General features: G+C 65.4%; 3 protein-coding genes across 7 annotated transcripts in view; all 3 read right to left on the bottom strand.

Moving 5' to 3' along the window:
- Window positions 1-50: 50 nt before the first annotated feature.
- LRG1 (leucine rich alpha-2-glycoprotein 1) lies at window positions 51-1,567 on the bottom strand. Its single transcript, XM_062618762.1, has 2 exons — window positions 1,403-1,567; window positions 51-1,260 (listed from the first exon to the last, which is right to left on the bottom strand). The coding sequence occupies exons 1-2, from the start codon at window positions 1,526-1,528 to the stop codon at window positions 253-255; spliced, it is 1,134 nt and encodes a 377-aa protein (XP_062474746.1). The 5' UTR covers window positions 1,529-1,567; the 3' UTR covers window positions 51-252.
- A 442-nt stretch (window positions 1,568-2,009) lies between these two features.
- Window positions 2,010-21,872, bottom strand: SEMA6B (semaphorin 6B). Of its 5 annotated transcripts, none has more exons than XM_062618748.1 (17): window positions 21,749-21,872; window positions 9,311-9,462; window positions 8,985-9,114; window positions 8,646-8,706; window positions 8,490-8,552; window positions 8,101-8,202; window positions 7,914-8,004; window positions 7,719-7,838; window positions 7,541-7,629; window positions 6,887-7,104; window positions 6,650-6,781; window positions 6,126-6,275; window positions 5,377-5,571; window positions 4,479-4,619; window positions 4,190-4,267; window positions 3,942-4,000; window positions 2,010-3,844 (listed from the first exon to the last, which is right to left on the bottom strand). In XM_062618748.1, exons 2-17 carry the CDS (start codon window positions 9,426-9,428, stop codon window positions 2,871-2,873), a joined length of 2,721 nt encoding a protein of 906 aa, XP_062474732.1. In that variant the 5' UTR covers window positions 9,429-9,462; window positions 21,749-21,872; the 3' UTR covers window positions 2,010-2,870. The 5 variants fall into 5 exon arrangements, with proteins under 5 accessions (XP_062474732.1, XP_062474734.1, XP_062474735.1 ...); XM_062618750.1 differs by having other exon boundaries at window positions 9,311-9,459; window positions 21,749-21,871; XM_062618751.1 differs by lacking the exon at window positions 21,749-21,872 and adding an exon at window positions 13,416-13,434.
- The window catches only part of LOC134163674 (procathepsin L-like), a 51,359-nt gene continuing 35,404 nt past the window's right edge, over window positions 7,350-23,304 (bottom strand). The window contains exon 8 of the mRNA XM_062618768.1: window positions 7,350-7,429. The gene's annotated coding sequence lies outside the window, so the exon portion shown is untranslated. The remainder of the gene's footprint in view (window positions 7,430-23,304) is intronic.

The raw sequence follows: 23,304 nt of genomic DNA, 5'->3' as shown, positions 1-23,304 counted from the left end.
CCAAGCGATGGCATTTAATGTGCTTCTGTGCGGTGGGGACAGGGGCAGGATGGGGACAGGGACGTGGGACAGCCTGAGGCACGGTGGGGCTGGGCGGCACTGGGACAGGCACCGCAGCACGGGGACAGGGCAGAGCTGCAGCCCGACGCTCCCCGCCTCGGTTTCCCCAGGAGAGCTCCTATGGGCCGGGGACAACGCGGCGGGGAGGGAGGTGGCACCCCCGAGCCCCTGCGGTGCCACCGAGCCCCTCACCTATGGGCCCGGCGGCTGCTGCCCGTCCCCGTTGTCCTCGCAGCCCCCGGCCCCGCTCAGCGCAGCCACCTCCTGCCCCCGGCGGTGCGCGGGGCTGGCGCAGCGGGTGTCGGCGGCGGCGCTGAGCAGCGGGGCCGCGCTCCGCAGCAGCGCCCGCAGCGCGCACCCGCAGTGCCAGGGGTTGCCCGCAAGGTCCAGCTCCAGCGCGGGGCCGGGGCCGGGAGGGGGCAGCTCCAGCGCCCGCAGCCGGTTCCGCGCCAGGTCGAGGACGCGGAGGTGGTGCAGGGGCAGGAAGATGCGGGGGGGCAGCTCCTGGAGCCCGTTCTCCTGCAGGAACAGGAGGCGCAGCGCGGGCGCGGGGGCGAAGGCTGCGGGGGGCAGCGTGAGCAAACGGTTCCCCTCCAGGTCGAGCCGCTCCAGAGCCCCCAGCCCGGCCAGCGCCCCCGGCCCCAGCGCCGCGAGGAGGTTGCGGGACAGGTCCAGGCTCCGCAGGGAGCGCAGCGGGCGGAAAGCCCCCGGCGGCAGCTCCGCCAGCGCGTTGGAGCCCAGGTCGAGCCAGAGCAGGCGGGGAAGATGCTGGAACCATGCGGGGCGCAGCGCCCGCAGCCGGTTCTCGCGCAGCACCAGGTGCTGGAGGCGCTGGCTGCTGCTGAAGGTGTCGGCGGGGAGGTCGCTCAGGAGGTTGTTGGTCAGGTCGAGGACGCGCAGGGCGGGCGCGGGGCGCAGCAGGGCCGCGGGCAGCGAGGCCAGGCGGTTGGAGGAGAGGTGCAGCTCCTGCAGGCGCGGCACCGGCAGCAGCGCGGAGGGAGGGAGCGCCGAGAGCGCCGTGAACTCCACCGAGATGGCGAGCGTGGTGCGGGGCAGCCCCGCGGGGAGGGAGCGCAGCGTGGGCTCCGTGCAGACGAACCGGGTGGCGTTGGGCTGCGGGGAGCAGGGCGCGGCGGGGCCCGGCGGCAGCAGAGCCAGCACCAGCAGCAGGATGGGTCCCGGTGGCATCGCGGTGCAGCGCTGCGGGCAGCGGCCCCCGTCAGCCGGGGATTGTGCAAGCCCTGCCGTTGCCAGCTCACCCCACAGCGCGGGCAGGAAGGTGCCCCGAGCCCCATGTCCCCCACCCTGGACCCCACACCGAGACCCCCAGCCCTACCCTCACCTTCGCAGCCATCCGGTGGAGCTCCTTGGGGACCGTCCGGACTCCTCGGTGGCCGTGACCCGGGGGGGCTGCTGGTACCGGTTGGGAAATCGCTGCCTTCGCTGCCAGCCCGCAGGGTGCTGGCATCCGGGGTAGGGCCAGGGCGGTGGCATCCCCGTGTCCCCACTGAGCCCCATGGCTCTTGCAGCACTGCCACCCCCTTCTTACACCCTCAGGCCTCCCAGGTACCCCAGCACCCATCACCCACGGTGCTGCACACCCAGATGGGTGAAACTGAGGCACAGCTTGCCATGGGTGCTGGGGAGCCCCATGGCAAAGCCCCATGAGTGGGTCCATGGCTGGTGGCTGCTGCAAGCTGAGCACTGAGGAGCTCATTGCATGGGAGAGGGGCTGGGGGTGGGTTTGGGGGGGCTGGGGGGTGTTGTCATGGCAATGGGGTGCATGGTGTGGAGGGGGGTAAGCGTGGTTCAGGGGCTTTGTCCCCCATGTCCCCCTCCAACCCCTTCCCTCACCGCATAGCAGCCCCCCCTCAAGACTGGTGCTGCCCCCCCGAAGCCGGGGGGAGCTCCCGGGGGGGGGATCAGACGGTTCCGAGGCGGCGCCGGGGGGGAGTTGCCTCCGGTAAACGGGCGTTTATTGGGGCCGCGGGGTACAGACCGCGGGCGGCCGCATGCATGGCCGCGGGTGGGGGGGGCGCCCGCCGCCCCCCACCCTATTTACAGCCTGCCACCCCCCAGGGGACCTGCCACCCCCCCCCAGGGACCCGCCAACCCAGTGTGGCACCAAAAGGGCCCCTTTGCCAGCAGAGAGTGGGTTCGGTGGGGACCCCCCAGCCCCAGCGGTGCCCCCACCCCCCGGCTGTGCTCTCCAGGAGGGGCTGATGGATGAGGTCCCGCCCAGACTGGCTCTGGGCAGGGGCTGACCCCAGGTTAGGGGTGTGAGTGTGCCCCATCCGAAGATATCACACATTTGGGGGCTTCCCCGCCCCACTGCACCTCACAAGTTCACCGTGTCCCATCCCCACAACCAACGCACCGCGGGCCGGGTGTCCCCAGGGCGCTGGCAGCACCCCTAAGCCCCCTTCTTGGGGTGCCTGGGTGAAGCTGATGGAGCCGAGGGGCTGCAGGGTGAGGGGCACAGCCCCGCTCTTCCTCGGCTGTGTCCGTGTGTCCATCCTGCTGCCCCCCAGGGATCCCCCTCCCAGGGTGCCGCACCCCTGGGTCCAGCCTGGGGAGGGGACGGGATGGACGGAACCCCCCTGGGACCCAGGGCAAAGCAGCCGGAACGTGGGGCACTGCCCCACTGCCAGCCGGGGACACCCCCAAACCCTAGCCAAGGGGTACCTGTGTCCCCCCCCAACCCATGCAGCATCTCACCCCATGCCCGCAGCTCTGCCCTGGCCACCCCTCCTTGTCCCCAGGGAGCGCGGGGGGACACTCACACACACACACACACACACGCTGGGACCCTATTTCCCCGAGGGAGTCCGCTCCACGCCGTAGCGCAGGAGGTGCTGCAGGTCCGTCAGCGCCCGCGGGGGCCCGGTGCCGGGCGCCCGTGCCCCTGTGCCGTGCCTCCCGTAAGCACCCTCGCCGCTGTTGAACGTGTGGTTCCTCTTGAGGTGGGCGCCGGCGCGGCCCGTGCCGTTGTTGGCGTTGAAGTTCAGCTGGTCAGGGTGCCAAGGCGGCCCCTTGGTAAAGTCACCCCCTTCCCCACCGGGTGCCGAAACCACCCTGCGGCGCTCGGGGCTGGGGTGCGGTGTGCCGGAGAAGTCACCGTACGAGCTGCGGGGGGCACGGCGGGCGCCGGCGGGGGGGTGCTGCCGGGTGCGGGGCCCCTCCTGAGGCTCCCGACCCCAATGTCCATCCCCCGAGGAGTCGCTGAGTTCAGCCTCCAGCTCCTGATCCACCAGGATGGCGTGGCAGGAGAGGGGGATGCCGCGGGGCGGGCGGGCGGAGCCGGCGTGGAGCCGACCGGCGCCGGCGGTACCGGAGCCAGCGGGGTCCCGCAGCGCGGCGTTGATGATGTTGTGACTCTGCTCCCAGGTGCAGTTCTGGAGCGCTCCGGGGCAGCGTTTCTGCTGCAGCGGGGTCTGCTCCGGCGTGGGCAGCACCCCCGAGTCCAGGTCGTGCTGGGCGACCTTCCCCAAGTCCTTGGGCCACCCGTTGGGCATGAGCGGGGCCAGCAGGGCGCCGGGTTGGCCGCTGCGCGCCCGGCGCTCGCCCAGGCGGCTGACGCTCACCACGGACTCGCTGTGTGCCAGGATGGTCTCCTTGTCCTTGCGCCGCGCCAGCTCCTTGCGGTCCCGGTGCCCGATGAACCAGCACACGCTGAAGCCGGAGATGACGGCGCCGATGACGAAGGCGGCCACGGAGGAGATCACCAACAGGTTCACGGACACCAGCCCGTCCGGCTCGTCCACGAAGCTCTCTGTCACCAGCCCTGGGGGGGGGAATGGGGGGGACACAATCAGGGGACGGTCGTGGTGGGGATCTGGTGGAGTCACCACGGCCCCGTGCCCCGTCCCTCATGCGCTCACCCTCGCACTCGCCCAGATGGGATGTGCTGCCGCCGGTGATGTCCTGCTCGAAGGCCACCCTGGGGGTACAAATTGATGGGGGGAAGGTGTCAGCTGGCCCCGATAGGTGACGGGGTCCCAGCTTGCTTCAGCCAGTGATGAATTGGCTGGGTCTCAGCAGCAGAGGGGTGCAGGCGCTCCTGTTGTCCCCCCACACACCACGTCCCCCAGTGTCCCCCCCCCGTCATGGGCCTGGAAGCGTTTGTTACCTGGGGGTGGGCTCCAGGAAGACGCAGGAGCCCTCCGGTGTCCATCCACAGTAGGGATCCTGGCTCCCGAGGCAGTTCCTGGCAGGAAGCAGGGAAGTCAGGATCCCCACCATGAGGGGGACGAGCCCCCGGCCCCCACGCGGGACCCTGGCCCTGCACCGTGCCTCAGTTTCCCCTGTTGGTGCTCCCAGCCCTGCCGAGCCATTCCCAGGCAGATCCCAGCACCGGAATGTGATCCCCGGCTCCTCCCATGCCCCCCCCATGGATCCCTGCCCACCGGGACACTCACTTCATGCAGCCTGAGTGCTGCTGGCAGCGTGCCACTGGCACCCTGGCCACGCAGGGCGGGAAGGCCAAGAGCAGGGACCCCGCTGCCTTGTCCAGCTCCAGCCCCAGCAGCCGCCGCTCGTCTGCCGTGTCCCGGCCACACCTGGAGACAGAGCTCAGCGTGGCCCCGGTCCTGCTGCGCCCCAGAGGCAGGGCCAGAGGGGGGCATCTCACACACCCCTGCTTTGACCCACACACCCCTTGCATCCCTCTGACGCATCCCTTCCTTCCTTCCATCCATCCATCATCCACCCACCCATCCATCCACCCATCCCTCCATCCCTCCATCCACCCATCCCTCCATCCATCCATCCTTTCATCCATCCATCCATCCCTCCATCCCTCCATCCACCCATCCCTCCATCCATCCATCCTTTCATCCATCCATCCATCCCTCCATCCATCCATCCACCCATCATCCATCCATCCCTCCATCCATCCATCCAAACCTTTATCCATCCATCCATCCTTTCATCCATCCACCCATCCCTCCATCCATCCATCCACCCATCATCCATCCATCCCTCCATCCATCCAAACCTTCATCCATCCACCCATCCATCCATCCCTTCATCCATCCATCCACCCATCCCTCCATCCATCCATCCATCCACCCATCCACCAATCTATCCATCCACTCACCCACCCATCCATTGACCCATCATCCCTCCATCCCTCCATCCATCCATCCATCCATCCATCCATCCATCCATCCATCCATCCATCCATCCATCCACCAATCTATCCATCCACTCACCCACCCATCCATTGACCCATCATCCATCCATCCCTCCATCCCTCCATCCCTCCATCCATCCATCCCTCCTCCCGTCCCCCCTGTGTCCGTCTCCAGCACCCACCTCCCAGGCTGGTAGGTCTCGAACTCCTCCAGGAAGATGCTCTGGCTGCCGGGAATGGCGGGTGCGGGGCTGGAGCTGGCATTGGGCTGGATGAGGAACTTGAGGACGGTGCCGGTGCTGGCGCCCAGGAACACCACGGTGTGGTTGCCCCACGGCCCCGCCGCGGTGTCCACCACGATCTTGCGGAGCTGGTACCTGTGTGGTGTAAATGGAGTCGGCGTCAGGGTGGGCAGGGAAACCTGAGGCAGGGTGGGCCCAAGGAGCGGGATGGGGCGTGCAGATCCCACATGGAAACTACTGCAGATCCTGGCCAGGAAACAGTCAGACCCATCTTGGATCCCACCCATGACTCATCCCAAATCCCACTCAGGATCCTGACCACATCCCACCTGCATCCATCTGGTTTTCAACTGGGATCCTGCTCAGATCCCACTAAAGAACCAGCCCAGACTCCCCTGATCCGTCAGCAGGACCCCAACTGGTGCCCAAGCCCAGCCCTGTGTCCTGGTTCTCATCCCCACATCCCTATTATTAGCCCCATATCCTTGTCCCAGCCCTTGCTGGAGGCAGTGACTGGATCCATTCCCATCAGCAGGAATTAAGGCAGGTTTCATTAGGATGAGACAACCTTGACTGCAAAGCTTACGGGATTTATCCAGTGCTGGCACGTGCCAGGCTCCAACAGCACCCAGCAGCACCCCTTAGCACCCATTAGCACCCACCAGCACTCACCAGCACCCAGCACCCACCGGCTCATGGTGCGCAGGATCCAGGGTGCGCTGCCCAGCGCCGGCACCGCCTCGTCCATCAGCGGATGCGTCTTGACGAAGTTGAGGATCTCATCCGGGAAGGAGCTGGAGGAGTTGTAGCGCATCCCGGGGGACGCGCAGCACCCGGGGCTGCGGCCGGGCACGGCTCAGTGTCCCCAGTGCCATGATGGAGCCCTGGCCCCATCATCATCCCTGTCCTCATCATCATGCCCATGCCCATCCCCTGATCCCTCCTGTTCCCATCCCTGCCCCTGTCCCCATCACCATCCCTATCCCAATTATCTTAGAATCATGCTCATCCCCATCCCCACCACCCTTCCTGCGGGCCCCAGCCCTGATCACTCCTGTCCCCACCTCTGTCACTGGCCCCATCCCTGATATTATGCTCACTCCCATCACTCTCCCTGTGGGTACCAACCCTGGCTCTCTCTGTCCCCATCCCTGTTCCCATGCCCCTTCCTGCCCATCCCAGCCTTGTTGCCCCCATCCCTGTCCCCACTCACCGGGGTTTTGGCACCATGTCCTCGGGCACAGGCGTCCAGATGGACTCGGGCGACTTCTGCTCCCGGAAACGTCCCTCGAAGACAGCGGCCACTTGGGTCATGTCAAAGGCACAAACGGCCGAACCGGGAATGCTGCAGGGACACGGGCACGGGCTGAGCACCTCAACGCCTCCCCATGTCCCCGCCTGCTCCCCAGCCCAGCCCTGGCGGTCTCGGCAGGGTACAAGGGTGTCCAACCTGTTGGCAGGCGTGGAGAAGACAGCGAGCACCACGGGGCGCCCGTCCAGCTCCAGGATGTCGGTCACGGCCTGGATGACGTTGAAGTAGAAATGGGAGTCTCCCGGCACGGAGCAGTTGAGCCGGGCCTTGAGGAAGGACGTCCACTGCTTCTCCAGCACCCGCTGCGAGCCCCCCATGTCGTTCTTGCACACCCGGGCCACCCGGGACACCACCACCTATGGGGTGGAAATCATCGTCACCCGGAACCCAGCCCTCAGATTGTCCCTTCATTCCCGTTCCCAGCACGGATGTCTCAGGCCACCATGGGGATATAGAATAATGGAATCACAGAGTGGTTGGGGTTGGAAAGGACCTTAAGATCATCCAGCTCCAACCCCTGCCACGGGCAGGGACCCCTTCCACTGGAGCAGCTTGCTCCAAGCCCCTGTGTCCAACCTGGCCTTGAACACTGCCAGGGATGGGGCAGCCACAGCTTCTCTGGGCACCCTGTGCCAGCGCCTCAGCACCCTCACAGGGAAGAGCTTCTGCCTTGTCTCCAACCTGAACATCCCCTGTGTCAGTTTGAACCCACCACCCCTTGTCCTATCGCCACAGTCCCCAGTGAAGAGCCCCTCGCCAGCATCCACCCAGATGGATGCCACCTTCTCCCACCTTCTCCAGGTAGTTGAACTCCATGGCGATCTCCCGGAAGAAGAAGTAGACATGGCTCCTCCATTCCACGGCGTGCACAAAGTAGGGCTCTGTGGGGACAGTGGCAGGGTGAGGGATGTGCCGGGATGGCGTGAAGGGACCGTGTGCCACGTCTCGGCATGGCACTGGCGGGAGGCACCTTTGAACCACTTGGAGTCGTGTTTGACGGTGCGCAGGGTCGGGCTGTCCCCAAGGCTGCGGTAGATGACGGCGTCAATGGCCAGGAAATCGGTGACGGTGGCGGTGAAGAGCATCCCCCCTGCGCGGAGAGGGGGGTCAGGGGGTGCGGGCAGGGGGCAGAGCGCGCAGCACCCACCGTGGCGCCAGCACCGACCTGTGAAGAGGGCCACGTTGGCGTGCTTGGGGTCATAGGGGCAGCGCGCCATGCCGCTGATGTTGTCCCCGACGGGCTCCAGCGTGTCCATCTATAGCGGGTGAGACGGGGCCGTGAGCACCCCTGCGCGCCCAGACACGGGGGGGGTCACACGGGGGGGCCCTCCTGGGGGCCACCATCGACTCACGCTGTAGTTGGCGCAGACCGGGTTGAAGGCGTTGGTGCCGCAGACGAAGAGCAGGTTCTTGCTCCGCACCAGCAGCACCTTGATGAAGTTGCGGCACTCTGCCTGCACCGGCGGGAGGGCACCGTCACCCCCAGCGCCCAGAGACACCCCTGGGTGCCCCCCATGGCGAGGGGCTGGCTAGGGGGGTGTTTTCACCCCAAAATGCTGTTTATGGCACCTAACGTTGGATTTGTCGCCAGTAAATCACAGCCACTGGCAGGGGGCAGGGAGGTGACATCAGGGGGGGACACGCATAGGGGGTGGCCTTGTCTGTGTGATGTGGGGCATGGAAGGTGCTAGGTCCCCAGCCAGGGGGTGTCTTATGGGGTGCAGACCCCCTCACCGCATACCTCATGTTTCCCCTTCATCCTGCAGATGCTGATGTCGTGCTGGTTCGAGTGCCATGTCAGCTTCTGGGGGGGCAGAGAACACAGTGTGGGGCTGGGGAGAAGCTGGAAGCCCCCCCAGACACCCCAGTATCCCCCCATGTCCCCAGGGGCACTCACCCGGTGGTAGCGCATCTCAGTGGCTCCAGTGGGCTCCAGGCTGACGCGGTAGATGTTGTCCCTGGGGAGGAGGACACGGGTGTCACCACCCTGCTGTGATGCTGATGTGCCCCCCAGCCAGGCATGTTGGGGGGTGCAGGATTTGGGATGCTGGGGTGGGCACTGAGCATCACCAGGGCATGGACAACCCCAGCAGCACCCCGCAGGGTGCCCCAGAGCAGATACTGGGGAGCCCCAAGGCCCCATTTTGGGTCCCTCCCCAGCAAAGAGGGTTGGGTGGGTGTTGGGTGCCCCCCCCCCCCCGCAGTGGGGAGAGGCTTTGGGGTGCCGTGGTCAGACCTGTCCCCGATGAAGAGGGTCCTGTTGACCTTGAGGATGCGCTGGATGTTGAGGCGCGGGGGGCCCCCCACCTCGGGGCCGGGCGAGCGGCTCGTGCCGTGACCCACGAACACGGGGTAGTGCTTCACATCTGGGGGGGCACAGGGGGGGGCACACGCTGCAGGGGCACCCACACATCACCGTGCCCCTGGGGAGCCAGGGTGGCCCCTGCACCCAGCCCTGCCTATGGGTGCCCCCTCCTGCCCTCACCCCAAACCACCCCAAGTCCCCATCCCCTCTCCATGCCCCCCCTTGCGCCCTGACCCCCACCCCGGATGTGCACTCACAGTCCTGGGGGGCCACAGCGATGGGACCGGGCTCCTCGGGGAAGGTGCCTCGGGCCGCCCCCTGCACCCAGAGCAGCAGCAGCAGCAGCAGGGGGGCGCGGGGGGGCGGTGGCCTCATGGTGTCCCCCGGCGCGGGCGGGCACCCACCGCTGCTGTGGGAATGGGCAGAGGTGAGAGGGGGCAGCCCCCAGAGCGGCACCCGCACCCCAAGCCCATCACCGCGGTCCCAGTGCTGGGTGCTGGGCTGGGGCCGGCGCTGAGGGGCTGGCGCAGGATGGGGCTGGGATTGGCCATAGGGAAGCGGAGCTTTTCCTGATGGAGGAATTTGAAATAGGCTGGGAAAGGTGGGCGCTGTGCACCGGCACCGGGGTGTCCCCCCTGCACCCCAGGCTGATCCCAGCATTCCCATGGCATCCCGGGGTGCATCCGTGCCGGCCCAGCCACAGAACGTAAACCCATTAGATAGGCACCGGGAAAGAGGGGGGACACTGGGAAAGGGGGGGACATTGACAAGGGGTCACCCACCGGGAAACGGGCGGGACACCAGCCCTGACATCCCTAAAACTTGTTTGGGAATAACAGCGGCAGGGGCTCAGCACGACCAGTCCTGGCCCCTAACGAATCAGGGTTTGTTAGGAGGGAGGATTATTCCGCCCTCCACCCCCCCATATTATCTTACATTATCTTATATCCAAATTCCATCCCTTTCCATAGGCTCATGCTGGATTTTACCTGCTCTTTGGCACAATTTCCGTTAGAACATACCCAATGCCAGGAAGCATGGTGGGGCTGGGGACATGGGGCCGCAGGGACAAGGGGACACGGATGACAGCCCCAGTGCCGCCGTCACTGCGCCCCCGCCACCCATCCCTGTGGGAATAGGGCTCAGCAATGAGCAGCCAGGCAGGAATTCCATTGATCGCCAGCTCCATGAGAGCGGGTGCGATCGAACCGTCCCCCTCCCGCCACCACGTCCCTGTGGGGACCGAGGACGGTGACATTGTGTGGGGCTGGGGGTCACGGTGCCCGGTGGGGAGGCTCAGCCCCAGCCCCAGCGCGGTGCCACCAGCCCCGGTGCCAGCCAACACTGACCCAGCCTCCGGGGACGTCTGACCCTGAGCCGGCTGTGTCACAGCCCCTGGGGATAACGGACCCTATCCCTTGGTGGCCTCCCAAGGACCACGCTGGGCCGGGATAACCAGGGTGGAACGGGATAACCAGGGTGGAAAGGAATAACCAGGGCGGAACAGGATAACCAGAGTGGAACGGGATAACCAGCATGGAACGGGATAACCAGGGTGGAACGGGATAACCAGGGTGGAACGGGATAACCGGGGTGGAACGGGATAACCAGCACGGAACGGGATAACCAGGGTGGAACGGGATAACCAGGGTGGAACGGGATAACGGGGGTGGAACGGGTCCATGGAAGAGCAAACCGAGCCTCAAACCCAGCGCAGCTGAGCAAAACCGTGACACAACCGCATCAACCAACCCAGAGGTTTGGTGCTGCCGCTGAGTCCGTGCCAAGGAGTGGGGTACGGGGGGGATTTGTCCCCCAGAAGAGGAAAGGAGCCGTTTCTGGCACAGCGAGCACCCGTTCGGCACCCATCGGCATGGGCGCCAAGTCAGCAGGAGCCCCATCCCCGGGGCACCAGGCTGGGAATTCCTGGGTTTTAGTGCATTTGTTGTGCCTGAGCTGCTCCAGGAAAGCCATTAACAAGTGAATTGAGGTCATTAAAGCCTAGGGGGCTTTTACCACCTGAGCTGAACTCGGGGCTCCCCCAGAGTGTGTCCTCCCCAGCTTCCCCTTGTGGGTGCTCCGCACCCAGCCTCATTACCCGAACAAGCCACCCCCCTCCTTGGTATCAATGTCCCTATCCCAAACCCATCAGATTTAAGCATGGTGTGGAATTCCCAGGTGCCGGAGTGAGGAGGGACACCCCATAACGCAGCCTTAAGTGAAGGGCTCGGCGCATATCAGCCACTTGAGACTCCACCACCATTTGGGGTGCAGGGAGGTCTTGTTGCCTCCGGTGCCTGTAAGCCCAAGGTGGGGGGGTCCGGTGTCACTGTGTCCCCGCACTAAGCCTGTACGGTGACAGGGAGCGGGCGCGGGGTAACCGGAGCCTCAGGCACCATAAATGCCGCCGATTGTGCGGGCAAAGAAAAGGGAAAAAGGGGAGGGGTGGGGGGGTCTGGAGGGGAGGGGGACACGGAGGGGGACGGGTGGCACACAGGGACCCATTCATGGTGGTGGCGGAGGGCAGGGGACGGTCCCCGTGCGCGGGGAAACTGAGGCAGGGCTGAGGACGGGGCAGGGTGCGGGCATGGGAAGGGTGCTCCGGGGAGAATGGGGGGGTTCCGGCCTGGGTGCCTCTGCACAGCCTCGGGCATGTCCCTTGTCCTTGTCCCCGCCGCAGCGCCCTGCTCCCTGCCTCACTTTCCCAGTGTCTCCCCCGCCTTATTTCCCAGTATCCCCCTGCATTCCCGGTTCCTTTATAATGGGTTTATGGAAGCACACACAGCCCCCCCACGCGCACAAAGCTTTGGAGCTGCAGGGGGGGTGAAGCCTTGTCCTCCCCCTCCACAGCATCTCCCTGACCCCCCAACACAGGGATGGGGGGGAAGTCTCCCCGGTTCCGCCCCCCTTCATGCTGCAATTCCAGAGGGAGCCGTGAGCCCCCCGCTACTTGTGGGGGGACGCTGTCCCCTTCCCCGGGTGGGAGCCCTTCCCCGTGGCATCAGGGCACGGCTCCTGCCCCCCCCCCCCCCCCAACACCCCACTCTGCCCACCTGAGCTCCTCCGGCCACTTCCTGCTGTCCCCACTGCAGGGTGTCCCCAGTGTCCCCCCCCGGCTTGGAGAGGGGGTCCCGGATGCCTCAGTCCCATCCTGGGGGTGCCCCGACGGCGCTGGGGGCTCCGGTGTCCCACGAGTGGCTCAGCTGTCACGGCCCCCCCATGGGAAGGTAGAGCTGATGTCACCGTAACCGGAGCCACCACCGACACCCCCCCCAGCAGCTGTCACCGCAGCCGGGTGGGGGGGGGCACCCATGGGACCTCCCGAGCGGCACCGCCGCGATGTCCCCTCCCACCATGGAGCCATGAACCCAGCCCGGAGATCCCCCCATGGCCATGGGGGGGGACGCAGGCACCGGGGTGTCCCCCCCACACCTCACCTGCACCCCAAGCTGATCCCAGCTCCCCGCATTCCCGGATTCCAGCAGTGCCGGGACAGGCAGAACAGGAACCCGTTAGAAAGGCACCGGGAAAGCGGGGGGACAATGGGAAAGGAGGGGAGGGCATTGACAAGGGGACACTCACTGGGAAATGGAGGGGACACGAGCCCCAAAATCCCTAAGAACACAACTGCTTTGGGAATAGCAGCAGCAGGGGCCCAGCACGACCAGTCCCGGCCTTTAATAAATCAAGGCTCGTTAAGAGGGTGCTTTATTAGCCCCCCCCCGCCGCCCCCCCCCCATATTATCTCCTATCCAAATCCCACCCCTTTCCATAGGGATCATGCTGGATTTTACCCCTTGTTTGGGCTCATTTCCTTTAGAAACCCCCAGCACCAATAACCAATTAATTATGCTAACGAAGTCCTTATAAGCAGCATTAACTAATTAATTAGAAAGCCCCCCCCATCCCCTCACCAGTGTTCCCCCCCCCATGCGTCACTCTGTCCCCAGAGCATCCCAATGGGAGGGACCACAGAGGGGGGTTTGGTGGTCACCAGCAATATCCCCCCCCCAACTTGCCATGGGGACCCCCCCATTCCAGCTGCCACCACCGCCGGGGCTGGGGGGGCTCAGCCCCCCCCCGGTTTCCGTTGTGGGGCCGGTTCAGATGGCAGAGCCAGGAAGCAGCTGTCCCCATGGCGGGGACAGAGCAAATGTCACCCCGGCCACCTGGCCCCTGCCATGGGTGTCCCCCCCCGCACCACCACACAGCACCCCCAAGGGGGGGTACGGGGGCAGCACCCCCAGAGCTGGGCCAAGAGGATGGGGGGGACCGCGGGAGGGTGAGGTCCCCATGCAGGTGACAGCGATGCGGTGCCAGCAGCGTGGAGGGGGGGGACACAACACAGCACCCCCCATTTACCTTGGTGCTTCAGGGCCCGACGGCGGCTCAAATGTCCCCCCCCGGGCCTCCCGCTCCGGTTACCGGCTCCGCTTACAGCTGCCGTTTATAGCGCCCGTCCCCTCCCCACCACCGTAACGCCCCCCCCGCAGGCGTCCGGGTCCCCCAGCACCCAAACGGGGTCTGAGCCCCGACGTGGGGATGGTGAGGACCCCCCCCGCGGTCATTTGGGGCGGGTTTGTCCCCATAGTGGGTGCCCAGGGGTGACTGGAGATATGGAGCTAGTGCCCGCCGGGTGGCACCCATGGGTGCTGGTCCCTTCCACCAGGCCAGGGCGGTGCTGCATGTGATTTGCATGCTAAATACATGTCACCTGCATGTTAGATACACGCCATCTGCACAGGTTTCCTATGGAGATATCGCTTCATGCCTTGGAGGGGACAGGGGGGTGGTGAGGGGGTGCTGTCCCCCCAGTTCACAGCCCTTGTCCCCTGTCCCCCCCTCCTGTCCTGCTGGTCCCCCCAAAGCACTCGTCCCTGCACACATCCCCCCGTGTCCCTCTTGTCCCCCCAAAAACTGTCACCTCCTTGTCCCCAATGGGACACATCCCCCTGTGTCCCTCCAACACAGCCTTGTCCCCCTTGTCCCCAAAGTCGCACATCCCTCGTGTCCCCAGGGACCCCATGTCCCCGGGGCGCCCTGTCCCCGAGCGGGCAGAGGGCTGCAGCTCCTGCCTCAGTCCCAAGAGCCAAATCCAGCCCCACACGGGCAGCCCCACAATAACAAACGGGGACACGGAGCCCCAGCCTGAGCCGCACGCACCCGCACCGCTCCCAAACAACACCCAACCCAACCCCAATGCTGGGAAAGCGACCCTACAACAGCAAAGCAGGCGGGAGCCTGGAGGGCCGGGAATGCCGGGAAGGAGCGCTCAGCCCCTCACCGTGGTTTAAGCCTTATCCAAGCTCAGGTGATGGGGTTGTGGGGTCATTGCCTGCGGTCCCCGCTCTGTCGCTGTCCCCAGCATCTCGCTGCCTCCGGGTGCCGCTGGCCCTGGAGCTGCCACCCAGCTCCTGGGGACACCAGGGACAGGGCTCCAGGGTGCCAGGAGGTGATGCTGGAGCGTGGGGCACAGCACGTGAGCTTCACCCGGCTGCATCCTCCTCCTCCTCCTCCCGGTGGGGTCACCGGTGCGATCCGGCTCCATGCCGTGGTTTTCCAGCCACCGGGAGCCAGCAGCATCCGGAGCCCAACTGAGCTGCTGGATGCACTAGGGCCAGGTTGGTGCTGCTGGATGTGGGATGGGATGCAGGCTGCAAGGTGGGATGTGAGATGCAGGCTGTGGGTTGGGATGCTATGTGGGATGCAGAATAGGATACAGGAGGCAGGATGTAAGGTGGGATATGGGATGCAGGCTGGGATGCAGGATGAGCTACAGGATGCAGGATGGGATAATGGATGCGGGATGCAGGATGAGGGCTGGGATGAGGGATGCAGGCTGCAGGCTGGGATGCAGGATGCAGGCTGGGATGCAGAACGCAGGATGCAGGCTGGGATGCGGGATGCCAGTGGCGGTGTGGAACAAAGGGCCATTGTTCCCGGCGCTCCCAACGCCGCCTCCCGCTCTCCGAAGGTCAGGTGCTTCCTCGCTGCCCTCCAAACGGCTCCTTGTTCTCCCACCAGCGCCGGCACAGCCCGAGCGGCCGCTGTGCCGCCAGGCCACACCGCCATCGCCACCGGCAGCAGCACTACCACTGCCACCGGCAGCAACAGCAGCACCACCACCAGCACAGCCACTGACACTAGCACCAGTACCAGCACTGCCACCGGCACCATTGCCCCCGGCACCGGTACCAGCACTGCCACCATCCACCACTGTCACCGGCACCATTGCCACCGGCACCAGTACCAGCACTGCCACCATCCACCACTGTCACCGTCACCATTGCCACCGGCACCGGTACCAGCACTGCCACCATCCACCACTGCCACCGGCACCATTGCCACCAGCAGCAGCGCTGCCACCATCCACCACTGTCACTGTCACCATTGCCACCGGCACCGGTACCAGCACTGCCACCATCCACCACTGTCACCGGCACCATTGCCACCGGCACCGGTACCAGCACTGCCACCATCCACCTCTGCCACCAGCACCATTGCCACCAGCAGCAGCACTGCCACCATCCACCACTGTCACTGTCACCATTGCCACCGGCACCGGTACCAGCACTGCCACCATCCACCACTGCCACCGGCACCATTGCCACCGGCACCAGCACTGCCACCATCCACCACTGCCACCGGCACCGCCATCACTTGCTCCCGGCCACCAGCACCACAAAGCTGCTGCAGGATGGGTGACGATGTCCCCATCCCCTGAGGGCCCCAACAGACGTGTCGGGTGTCATGCGTGTGCAGGCACGTGTGAACCGCGTGTTACGTGTGTGGGCATCAGGTGTCACATGTGTGCTGGTGTGTGTGCATGGGGTGTCGTGTGTGTAGGTATGGGTGCACCATGTGTCATGCGTGTGTAGCTGGTGTGTGTGTGTGCACCATCTGGCACGTGTGTGTGCACCACATGCCCTGTGTGTGCAGGTGTCAGTGTGCACCGTGCCCTGTGTGCATAGGACATCACACGTGTACAGGTGTCTGTGCACACGGGAGGGGGGTGTTGTGCACACGTGTGAGTACACACACGCCTGTGCATGGGGTTGGTGCACGCGTGCACGCGTGTGCGTGAGGCTGCCATGTACACGTGTGGTGCATGTGAGCTAGGCTGTGCTGTGCACACCCCACCTCGCCGGGCAGAACCTGACCCTGCACAGGGCAAGGACGGATCCCGGATGGATCCCCTCTCCCAGCCTCCCATATCAGCTGCTAAACGCTTCCCAATTTCCTGGCGCTTTATGTCGATGTCCCCGGCGGGAGATGATGGATGGGGCTGGTCACAAAAGCCACTTCTGTTCCCACCGCCCAACCCAGGGCCGCATCCCGTCTCCCCGGGGCGCACGTGGGTGCTGCCACTGCTGCCCCTTCCCATGGCACCCAGCTCCATCACCCTGGATTCGGGCACAGGAATGAGGGCGGCTGCCACCCCTCTGTCCTGGTCCCCAGCTACTGCGAAGCCACACGATCTGTGCCTCAGTTTCTCCACTCGATGCCCAAGTGCATCCACAACCACATTCCCCCCTTTGGATCCATCCAGCACCAAACCCGGCGCTGAGCTGTGCCGCGGCGCTGCCAGGTTTGATGGGATTATCCCAGCAGGCAGGATTACACAGGGAAGAGCCGGGGATTAGCCACGGCGCATCGGCACGGCGCTGCCACGGCCGCAGCCGGGCTGCCAGCAGGCTGAACTGGGCTGAACTGGGCAGGACTGGGCCAGAGGTGTGAAACCAAGCCCCAGGGCTGGGGTCCCCTGGGACCTCCTCTGGGGAGCAGTGGCTTCACCAAGCGCTGTTTAATCCCCCGGCACAAGGAGACGAGAGGGAGCTTTTCCCCCTCTTTATTTTTGTTTTAATTTAACAAAATTGTAATTAAATAGGGAGGAAAATCCTGTTAGCACAAGGCGGCCCCACTGGGAGCTCCCCCGCGCCAGACGACTGCTCCTCCGCTCCTCCCGCCTTCCAAAGGGAATCGAAACCTCCGGCACCCCTTGCATGGGATGCAACCAAAGCCCAAAGGACCCTTGGGATGAGCTGGGGGGTCCCCAGCGCCATAGGGTCCCCTCTGCATTGGAGCTGAGGGCTGCTGGGGATACAGCAGCATCCTTTTGGGTACTACGCTCCGGCAGCCACCTCCATCACCACGCTGGGGATGGAGCGACGGGAGGAAGGGATCTCAGATCCCTCCAGGATGCGGCGCTTGGAATGCTGATGGTGATCGGGTGCCAATGGGTTAAGTGGGTGCCACGGCACAGCCCAGATGGAGCTGGGCTCACTCTTGGGTTTCTTTACTACTGTTTATGCTGCCGAACACACGCTGGATGCCACCACACCGGCACCGCCATGGAGCCATCTCACCCGGGCCCATGGCAATGAGCTTGCCTGGCACAGCCAGAGATGCCAGCACAGGGAAAGCCACCCTGCTCAACACCACGCTCTGTGCCGGGTAGGAAAACCTCGCCAAAGGCAATGCCAGGGAACGGATACGGTGCGGGAGATGCTCCGAGGGGCCGGCGCAGCTCAGCCCACTGCAAAATCCAATCGCATCCAAACTGGCAGGTTTAATTAAAACTATTTGAGCTGGTCTAAGGATACAAACTGCATCCGGCACTGCAGCAGGGATCCGCATCCAGCTCCGGTACCCGGCGAGCAGCGCGGCGGCGCTGGGCCTTGTGGCCAGGCTGAGCACCACCACGGCAGAGCCGGTGGGAAGAGCCCTCCCAGGAGCCACTGGTTTAACTGGGAACCAAGGCATCGCTGGTGCATGTGCGGAGCAAGCAAGGGAAGCCGAGGGGGACGGTGACACCGAGCCTGTCATGACCACCCTGCCCCATGGCATCACCACCCTGCCCCATGGCATCACCACCCTGCCCCATGGCATCACCACCCTGCCCCATGGCTTCGTGCTCTCGGAGGGTGGCAAAGGCACCGAAAACCTGGACTGGGGAATTTGGGGTCTCCAAAGCCACCTCCCTCCAGAAGCTGGGGGTAGTGGTGCCACAGCAAGCGGCACAGCCACACACATAGACACACATGTACAGCCATGCAGACATGTACAGCCATGCAGACATGTACAGCCGTGCAGACATGTACAGCCGTGCAGACGTGTACAGCCGTGCACACGTGTACAGCCGTGCACACACATGTACAGCCATGCACACATGTACAGCCATGTACAGCCATGCACACACATGTACAGCCATGCAGACATGTACAGCCGTGCACACATGTACAGCCGTGCACACATGTACAGCCACACACATGTACAGCCACATACATGTACAGCCACACAAACATACAGCCGTGCACACGTGTACACACGTCAGCCATGCACACACGGCACACATGCAGCCATGCACACACATGTACAGCACACACACATGTACAGCCATGTACACACACATGTACAGTACACATGCCCATGCACACACATGACATGCACAGCCACACATGCACACACATGCACAGCCGTGCACACACATGTACAGCCATGCACACACATGTCAGCCATGCGCACACATGTACAGCCATGCACACACATGTACAGCCATGCACACACACGTACAGCCATGCACACATGTACAGCCATGCACACACATGTACAGCCATGCACACATATGTACAGCCATGCACACATATACAGCCATGCACACACATGTACAGCCATGCACACATGTACAGCTGTGTACAGCCATGCAGACATGTACAGCCATGCACACACATGTACAGCCGTGCACACACATGTACAGCCATGCACACACATGTACAGCCATGCACACACATGTACAGCCATGCACACACATGCACAGCCATGCACACACATGTACAGCCGTGCACACACACATGTACAGCCGTGCACACACATGTACAGCCATGCACACACATGTACAGCCATGCACACACATGCACAGCCGTGCACACACATGCACAGCCGTGCACACACATGTACAGCCATGCACACACATGTACAGCCATGCACACACATGTACAGCCATGCACACACATGTACAGCCATGCACACACATGTACAGCCATGCACACGCGTGTACAGCCGTGCACACACATGTACAGCCATGCACACACATGTACAGCCATGCACACACATGTACAGCCATGCACACACATGTACAGCCATGCACACACATGTACAGCCGTGCACACACATGTACAGCCATGCACACGCGTGCACGGCCACCACCGCCTGCCCGGAGCCAGGGTTGGGGTTGGTGATTTCTCTTTGTTCATGGGAATGGCAGCGGGAAGTGACCCCGGGGGGGGGGGCGCTGCCCCCCAGCACCCTCCAAGCCTGAACCCGCCGCCCCCACCGCAGCCACGAGCCCCGGTGACAGCGGTGACCCAGTTCCGTGTCACCCCGGGGATGCTGCAAAAGGGGCATCGCTGCTCAGCGCCCCCCGGCTCTGAGCCCCCCCTCCAGCACCCAGCGGGGCTCCCACCCCGGAGCAGCACCCACGGGCGGACGCACGGACCCGGCGCCTCCAGGGCCCAGGAACCCCGGGACGGATCCTGCGCCCTCCGGCGGGGCGCGGAGCCGGGAGCTGCCCTCTGCTGCCATCACATCAGGCCCCAAAGCCGGGGAGGGACACACAGAGGGGGCCCCCAAGCCAATGCCCCCCTTCCCCAATGCAGTGGGGTGGGATGGGGGGGTCTCAGCCGTATTCCACCTCAGCCCTCACCTTCCCAGGGCAGCCCCGGAGCAGGATCTGGCCTCACTGGGGCCAAGCCGGTACCTGAAGGGATTGCGATGGGGGGATCCGGAGGGGGGGGGAGGACAGTGGTGCCAATGTGCCACCGTTGCCCCCACCTTTCCCAGGCACTGGGCACAGGCAGACCCGGGTGTCCCCACAGGGGGGTCACTGGCAGCAGTTGTGTGTCCCCATTTCCCACCCCCCCGTGCTCCCCAGGGTGGGTGCAGCACCCAACACGGGGGGGGGGGGGTCCCATGTGCACACCCCCCCCCAGCTCACGGCCTCATCCGGCAGAGGGGAAACTGAGGCACGGCGGGAGGCAGCGCTCACCCAAGGTCACCCCGAGCCGATGGCACAGCCCAGTGTCGTGTCCCCCCCCGGTCTTCTGGGGGTGCTGGGCTCCCCTGCACAGGGATGGGGCTCCCCCCTCCCTCCTGCCCCATGGGGGGGGGGGGCGGCTGGGGCTCGGGGGGGTCCAGCACCCCGATTGCTCTGTGTTATATGGGACCGATGGGGACCAAGCCTGGGGGGGGGGTCCCGAGTGAGGGCGACGGGGCAGGATGTGGATCAGGCTCAGCGCCCCCCCCCCATGTTATTTGAGGGTTACCCCCCCCCAAGTCTGCAGACGGCGCAATGGTGCTGAGCCCCAGAAGGGAGGACGGGGCTCCCCTACCCCACAGATGCTGCCTGCACAGGGCTCCCCAGCTTTCTCCTGACATGGGGGCTGCCAGCCAGCACCCCCCCAAGGATGGGGGTGCCCCACTTCTGCCAGGTGCCCCCCCATACCTTGTCCCCACAAGTGTCAGCTCCATCAAGACGGAGACAGGCACTCCTGTGATCTGCGGGGGGGCTCTTTGTCCTCCCCAGCCCTACAGGGTTATGGGGGGCCCTACCACTGATCATCCCAAACTGAGCCCTTGCTGCTCCCCACTGCCCTTTTGGGGGCTGTATTGGCCGGGCCCCCCATTTCAACCCATCCAGCCCCTCCATCCCAGCAGAGGCTGCACTGGCTGGGGGGGGCACACACCAGCGCTCCCCTTTTCCTGCTCCTCCCCCCAAAAAAAAACAACAGGCTTTGGCTGCTTCCCGAAGGAGCAGTGGAGGCAAAACGAAGCTCAATGAAACAGCCCCCCCCCCCTTTCCATCTCCATCCTCCCAGCTCGAAGGGGCCCCCCCGGCCGCTCAACACCCCGCGTCCATCACCGTGTCCCGCGGCTGGGGGGGCTGTCAGGGTGCCGGCCCGGGATGCTGATGAGTGGGATGGAGGTGTGGAGGGAACGGGGAGGGGGCGAGTGCGGGATTGAGGTGATGGGGGGGGGGGGTTGAAAGGTGCGGGGGGGGGTGTCGGGGTGCTGGGGTGAGGAGAAGGGTTCAGGATCGGCGTCCTGGGGGGAAGATGGGGGTGCGGGATCAGGATGCTGGGAAGGAGCAGGCTGCTGGGGGGGGACATCAGGGTGCTGAGGGGGGGGACCAGGGTGCAGGATGAGGGTGATGGGGTGGGCCGGGTGTGCGGGGGGTGCCGGAGGAGGGGGGAGGGGAGGATTGGGGTATCGGGGGGGGGAGGCCAGGGGCGCTGGGGTGGGGATGGGGATGTAGGATGGAGGTGCTGGGGGGGGGGGGCGGTGCAGGGGAACCGCAGGGTGCAGGGATGGGGGGCAGAGGGGTGCGGGCTGGGGGTGCTGCGGGTGCCGGAGGGGTCGGGGGGGCCCCTCCAGCCCGTGACCCTTCAAGGTTCCGCCCGCTCCGCCCGGAGAGCCGCTAACAAAAGCGCCGTTCCCAATGCAGCAGCCGGCGGCGGCGGGAGGGGGGAGGGCTGGGGGGGGGGGGCACCCCCTTTTCCTCCCATTTCCCCCTCCTCCATCGCTGCTCCCCCCCCCCGGGGAGGGAAAAACCGATGGGGATGGGAAGGGGACACCGGGGGGGACGGGACCGCCCCGCATGGCTCGAAGGTGGGGGGGGGGGGCACCCGCCGCGCTCTTACCTCGCCGTCCCGGGGGGATCCGGGGGGGCCCGGGGCACCTGCGCCCACCGGCAGCGCAGCACGGCCCGGCCCCGCTCCGCTCCGCGCCGCCGCGGCGGGAGGCGCCGGGGCACCGGAGCCCGGGCGGGGCGGGGCCGCGGGGGGGGGGGGGCGGTGGGAGCCGGGGCCGGGCCCGCCCGGTGGCTGCGGCTGCACCGGGGCCGCTCCGGTACCAGCGGCGCTGGAGGAGCCGCCGCTGCCGCCGCTCCCGGAGCGGCTGCGCCCCCCGCCCTGCCCCCGCCCCGGGGAGGCGGCTCGGCCCGGCCCGGCCTCGCGAGGAGGGGGAGGAGGGGGAGGGGGAGCCGTCCCCGCCCGCCTCTCCCCCCGCGCACAAGGGCATCCCCCCCATCCCCCCCTTAACGGGAGGGAACGGGACCGACCCCCCCCGGCCCTGCCTCAGTTTCCCGTTTCCGGGCACGGGGAGGGGGAAGGGCCCCAGCCCCCGAAACCCCGGCAATGGGAGCCCCCCCTTGGCACTCCCCCCCCCCCCATTGACTTTTCCCCCCTTGGCACCCCCCTTCCTCGGTTCCCCCTCGCACAAGGGGCTCCCCCCCTGCTCTGCCACCCCCCGTCTGCCTCAGTTTCCCCTGGCACCAAGGGCTCAGAGCTGCCCCCTGCAGCGGGGGGAGCCCAGGCCTGCCCAGCGTTGGGTGCAGGGGTGGGCAGAGTGGCTTTGCCACCCTCCTGTCTCTGCCTCCCCAGCCTGGTTCAGCTGAATCGGTGCAGGAAACCTTGGCTCAGGCCCCCGAGGCGCTGGGGTGCGCCATGGGCGATGCCACCCGCCTCTCGCACTGGGATCATGGCCCTGGAGCCGCTTGGATCCCCAAATCCCACAGGGCTGCCATTGCTGGAGCAGCGTGCCCCCTGCCTGCATCAGTGTCATCGCTGCACTGAGCTGTGCCCAGTGCTCAGCCCGCCCTGGGTTTCCATTGCCACCAGTGATTCACCTCTTCCTGCCTCTTGTCCGGTCCCTCCCGTCCCAGGGGCAGGGATGGGGACAGCCACCCGGGGGGGGACACTGGGCTGCCCATGCCGGAAAGGGGGGGTCTCCAGGGGAAGGAAACCACGGCTGTGACTCAGCGCCTGAGTCACCTTCCCCAAGGGGAACACTGAGGGGACCCCAGGGAGCCCCTTGACCTGTTCACACAGCCCCAGCCTCGCCGGCCAAGCTGGGGCTAATTAAGGCCAATCAATGCTCCTCTTAATTCCTGCCCAGTTCCCACATGTCCTCCTACATGGCATGAGCATCACCAACATCCCACAGCACCCCGACATCCCACAGCATCCTCATATCCCACAGCACCCCAGCATCCCAAAGCAACCTCATACCCCACAGAACCCTGACACAGGAATCCTCCCGGGTGGGAATTTTGGCCAGCAGTCTGGAAAACGGCAGCTTGGGAAGGGTTATTCTTGTCCTCAGCCTCCGTGCTGAGATTTATTCCCGGGCTTTGGGGTTTATTTGACCTTTTGGGAATTGAGCGAGGAGCAGAGGAGTGAAGCAGTTTGCCATAAAT

The sequence above is a fragment of the Pezoporus occidentalis genome, unplaced genomic scaffold (assembly GCF_034315485.1).
Source record: "Pezoporus occidentalis ecotype Australia unplaced genomic scaffold, CSIRO_AGI_Poc_V1 ctg202, whole genome shotgun sequence".
NCBI classification, from domain to species: Eukaryota; Metazoa; Chordata; class Aves; order Psittaciformes; family Psittacidae; genus Pezoporus; species Pezoporus occidentalis.
The sequence above is the reverse complement of the archived record's forward strand: the minus strand, read 5'-3'. Positions and strand labels throughout refer to the sequence as shown.

Bases quoted from the DNA above. Each gene is read 5' to 3' on its own strand.
- LRG1 (XM_062618762.1), bottom strand. From the start codon at position 1,528: ATGCCAGCACCCTGCGGGCTGGCAGCGAAGGCAGCGATTTCCCAACCG. The intron at 1,261-1,402 runs GTGAGGGTAGGG...CGCTGCCCGCAG, and splicing joins TCCACCGGATGGCTGCGAAG to CGCTGCACCGCGATGCCACC.
- SEMA6B (XM_062618748.1), bottom strand. From the start codon at position 9,428: ATGAGGCCACCGCCCCCCCGCGCCCCCCTGCTGCTGCTGCTGCTGCTC. The intron at 6,782-6,886 runs GTTGGACACCCT...GTGTCCCTGCAG, and splicing joins TTCTCCACGCCTGCCAACAG to CATTCCCGGTTCGGCCGTTT. The intron at 3,845-3,941 runs GTGAGCGCATGA...TCCCCCCCCCAG, and splicing joins CCATCTGGGCGAGTGCGAGG to GGCTGGTGACAGAGAGCTTC.